This window comes from Pteropus alecto, unplaced genomic scaffold (assembly GCF_000325575.1).
Source record: "Pteropus alecto unplaced genomic scaffold, ASM32557v1 scaffold220, whole genome shotgun sequence".
NCBI lineage: Eukaryota > Metazoa > Chordata > Mammalia > Chiroptera > Pteropodidae > Pteropus > Pteropus alecto.
The window spans coordinates 1491421-1496192 of record NW_006430043.1 but is presented as its reverse complement, the minus strand read 5'-3'; the positions used below and the strand labels follow the sequence as shown (position 1 = coordinate 1496192).

The 4772-nt window shown below is 51.1% G+C and overlaps 1 protein-coding gene across 1 annotated transcript in view; it reads left to right on the top strand.

Annotated features, from left to right (window-relative positions):
* Nucleotides 1-556: 556 nt before the first annotated feature.
* The window catches only part of SOAT2 (sterol O-acyltransferase 2), a 9473-nt gene continuing 5257 nt past the window's right edge, over nt 557-4772 (top strand). Inside the window, exons 1-6 of the mRNA XM_006904543.3 lie at nt 557-632; nt 1128-1183; nt 1710-1846; nt 2200-2259; nt 2608-2715; nt 4161-4437. Coding sequence (XP_006904605.1) covers nt 557-632; nt 1128-1183; nt 1710-1846; nt 2200-2259; nt 2608-2715; nt 4161-4437 — 714 coding nt within the window. The remainder of the gene's footprint in view (nt 633-1127; nt 1184-1709; nt 1847-2199; nt 2260-2607; nt 2716-4160; nt 4438-4772) is intronic.

Sequence of the window (4772 nt, the reverse complement as noted above, 5' to 3'; positions counted from 1 at the left end):
AGTGTTGACAGTCAGAGGCCTTAGCACCCAGCACTTCCTGGAGGAGCCACAGCACCACAGTTGTCACAGGTGTCAAACCCATCGGAATACTAATCACATGCAATATAGTGTTTTCTGAGTCGACAAGGTTCTTTTGCACACCTTATCTCGTGGTCTAAGGGAGCTGAGTGCACTGATACCTGAAGATGTTTCTGACTCCACCTCGACCTTCATTCAGCCTGCTAGGAAAGAGATTTCCCACAACGTGCATAGCCACCACTCCAGTGGGAGAGAAAGCAGGCTCCCTCAGAGCTGGGCGTCTGTGTGGTTGGGCTGTTGGAGGGTTGCATCCAGTTCATTCCCAGACAGCCAGCAGAACCTGTAGCTGAGAAGCACTGCCCTCCGGATCAAATAACCTATCATACTCCTGGAGGCCACCTCCTCCTGAGAGGACTTTAGTCTTTGGAGCTGTCAGCTGAGCTGAGAGAGATGGGACCTCTCCTGGCTGGAAGGCTGGGAAAGAAAGGAGGGAACACAGCAGAAGCCACCTGCTGCCTGGTCAGTCGAGACTCACATCATGGAGCCGAGGGCAGCCCGACTGCGGAGGAGAGCAGGGCCCAGGGGAGAGCAGGAGAGCAGACCGTCCAGAGGAGGTGAGCCACTCTCTGGGAGGGTAGAAAGCTTGGGTGGGGTTGGACGTGGGGATACCCTGTTGAGAAAGGCCTGCTGTCCACCTGCAATCCTTCCTGCTGTCCTGGGAGGCCGAAGAAGGCAGACCCTGGCCTCTGCCCCTAACCATCCAGCTGGGAGAGGGAAAAGTAAAGGAACATTCAGACCTCTGGCCTTGCCTTGTCTTTCTGATTCTCTAAACTCAGAGGGTGAATGGAGCGGCTTTCTGTTCCCTGGGTACTCTGTTTCCAGTAATGTCGTCAGGCTCCCTGCTTGCTGATGGCCCCCTCACACCCTGCCAAAATAACTTCCTCTTCTGACTGTCCTACCCATGATACTAGATATCAACTGGTTGGGGGCCGGGAGTCTGCTGAGCATACAGAAAGCATTTCCTGCTCTGAGGATGCCTCTGGGTTTGCACGAGGCAGCAGAACCCTAACTCCTTCCCCTTGGGTGTGCCCTTTGGCCCCTCCTCTTAGGAAATGTTGAGGCACATGGAGGCTCAGACTTGGTGCAATGGACCCGACATATGGAGGTAAGGGACCTCAGAGGTCAGAGATCAAGATGGGCAGGTCCTGTAGTGAAGGGAGGTGGAGGTGAGGACTGGCTTGGTGATAAAGACAATTTGTTTGGGGGTTCAAACCCCTCAGATCAGGTTAGAGCTAAAGGTTAAGATGAGGGGGCTTGAAACACAGGTCATCAGGGCAGGAGCCAAAAGTCATACCAGTGAAGAGTCTTCTGTTAGTGGGGCTAGAGGTCAGGAGAGGGAAGGCTGGGGTCAGGGAAAAGAGTCAAGTCAGAGATGACAAGGTGGTTGGGATTCAGACTCAGAGACTGCACGTGTCACTCCTGTTGTTTTTCCTCAATCTTCACTGCTGCCATGGGAAGCCAGAGGGGGAAAATTTCCTGAGGAACCTCTGAGCAGGAACCTCTGAGCAGGAACCGTGTTTTCTATCTAGCATTTAGCAGTGCGCCTGGCACAAAGAACTTACTAAAATGTTGGGTGAAGGAGAGTATGGCTGACCGGATGACGGGACGGTGAGCCCTGCTTTGTCCTGCAGGCTGTGAAGATGCAACTGCTGGAGCAGTTTCAGGGTCAGCTGCTGGAGCTGCTGGATCAGGCCATGTCAGAGGCAATACAATCTTATCTACTACAAGGCAGACCTCTGCCTACTATCCCTCCAGATTCCTTGAGCAAGTAAGAATCTGAGTTGCCGGGGGCTGAGGAATGGCTGGAGCGGGCTCCTCCATCGTAAGGATTACAAACCATAAACATTATTTCACTTGCCTTTTGTCAGCATTCACGTGACTCTCACTTCAACCTTCCCTTTTCTCCTCTTACTGCCTCCGCCATCCTAGCACTGACCTCCACCTCTGGGCCTTGCTATGTCCTGGCCCTGACCTTCTGCCTGGTCCTGCCCTCTGACCCAAGCCTTGACCTTCCTGTACTATAGCCTTTGGCTCCCAAGTATTGATCTTCTGCAAGGTCCTGCCCTCTGCCCACTGCCTTCTTTCTTTGGGTCCCAACCCAGGACAACTGTCTCAATGCAGGACCCAGGAGCCATCCCTAAGGAAACGGAAAGTTTTCATCATTCGCAAGTCCCTGCTTGAGTAAGTCAGGAGTGAGGACAGGGGGTGGGAAGAAAAGAAAGGGCTTTGGGGATCCAGGATACCTCTGTTCTCATCCCCAGGCTCTAGGTGATTTTGGAGAGGACTTGGAAAAGATTTTTAAGGTTCAGTTTTTCCATTTGCCCTGGGCGTGACTGTGGAAGAAAGGTCACCAGAATAAGAAGTGTCTGGGCTGAAAACGGCTTTGGACAGATGTCCTGGCCACACCCCAGCTCTTAGATGGAAGTTCCCAATCACTAGGCCTCATTCTCACATATGTACAGTGCCTGAGCTAGTCCATATGACCTTAAGGACACTCCCACACTGATATCCAGGCCCCTGTTCCTCCAGTGAACTGATGGAGGTGCAGCATTTCCGGACCATCTACCACGTGTTCATCGCCAGCTTGTGTGTCTTCATCATCAGCACCCTGGCCATCGACTTCATTGATGCAGGCAGGTAGGCACCTCTTCTGACTGGGATAGGCACACAAATCGGATCAGACCCCTTGGGTCCCCAGGGCTGTATCTACCACTGGCTCGAAGGGGCACAGGTTCCCCTTTGATTATTGCACACACATCAGCATTGTTTTCAACAACGTTCCCACCTAAAACACGCTCTTAGCTTCTTTTTTCCACAGCTTTGGATGGCTCTTGGTCTGTCCTCCCAGAGTCAACCACTCTGGGGACAACCACTCAAATACTTCTCAATAGGAATCTTGTCCTAAGGCAGATGCACACTTCCCACTCCTCTGCTCTCACACACTTCTTTCTAAGTTCTGTTCAATTCAAGTAACCTCCTTTCGGCACCTCCTAAGTACCAGCCCTGGGGGCCAGAAAGATGAGGAGCAGACCCCCTCCCTGTCTATGAGGCACTCGCAATCTTGAGGGGAAGACAGACATGTGTATAAGTGCTATGGTGGGTCATTTTCCCCCAGACCCCCCCCCAACTCTGGGGTGAGCTTCAGAGGGCTGTACACCCCTGGGGGTCTATATTTGCATGGCCCCCACCCCCAAGTAGGGCTTAGGAAGCAGGAAAAAGAAGAGGATCAAGGGTCTGCAAGTTCAGCAACAGCACTTCCTTTAGGTAAAATTATTGCTAATCATCTGATAAAGAATAAAATCTCAAGTAAAAAGTTCAAATACACGTAAAGTAGCAGTCCTTCTTGACCACCCCTCAATTCCAGACTGCTCCCCAGAAGTAACATTTTTAACAATTTTGAGAGCTTCCCTCCAGAGCATTTTCTGTGCATTCCATTCACATGTATGTAAGAACCAAAGAGATGTATTTTGTATGGTTTACATAAATAAGGTACTTACTATACCTATTATTTTGTTTTCACTCCCTAACAACCTAGCTTAGAGATCTTTCCATGTCAGTCCATTGATTTTAATGAATGCAGAGTCTGGAACTGCCCAGTTTCGTTTACTTAGTCCTGTTCATTTAATGAACATGTAGGTCGTTTCCAATTTTTCACCGTTGAAACCATATGCTCTTAATCTAAGCAAACAAAACACTCGACAACCTGCTTTGTATTAACTCAAGTCTACAGCTACAGACACTGCAAAAGAACAAAACAAACGAAAATCAAAGTTAAACTCTAAATATCTCCCATCCTAATACCTATCGCAGATGAAGTACGGAGCCCTTCTGCAACACCGCAAACTTCACAGAGGGCTCTAATGGTCATTTGGAAACCCATTTCCTGATACAGTCTCCTCAGGCAACGCCCTTTGCTAGAAGTCCCGGGCAACAGAGGTGCTATCTCGAATACCTTCATAGATGGAGAGCTCACAATTTTAGCAAGATACCTCAGTTTATCTTCCAAGAGCTCTGGCCGCAGAGGAAGGGGACAAGGATGAGCTACACATTTGTCTACTTTGTCTCTCCTTCCCCACTCCAAGGCTGATGTTGGAATTTGACCTATTGATCTTCAGCTTCGGACAGCTGCCCTTGGCTCTGATGACATGGGTCCCCATGTTCTCGTCTACTTTGCTGGCGCCCTACCAGGCCCTGAGGCTGTGGGCAAGGCCCCAGACCGGAGGGGCCTGGACACTGGGGGTGGGCCTGGGTTGCGTGTTGCTGGTCGCCCACACCGCGGTGCTTGGCATTCTCCCCGTCCACATAGCGGTGAAATATCAGCTCCCGCCAGCCTCCCGCTGTGTCCTTGTCTTTGAGCAGGTATGGGCGGGGCCAATGGTGGGGCGGGGCAGGTGAGATTCAAAGGGCGGTGGAGGCCCTGGTGAGGGTGGACGCTCGATACGGTATTGGCGGGGCGGAGCTAGTTACTAGGGGTGAAGTTTGGTGCGAGGGATTTGAGCGAACTAGCAGGCTCCAAGGAAATGTAAACGAAATGGATCGGGCTATGTAAAAATAATCCGACTCCCCGGAGAGTCACAGGGGATTGGCCAAATGAAGGCTTCGCCCTGGCCTTTCCTGTACCGCCTTACCCTCGCTTCATCCCAGCAATAAGGCTATGGGACAAAAAGATAAACTATGGGCTCTGAACACACAGA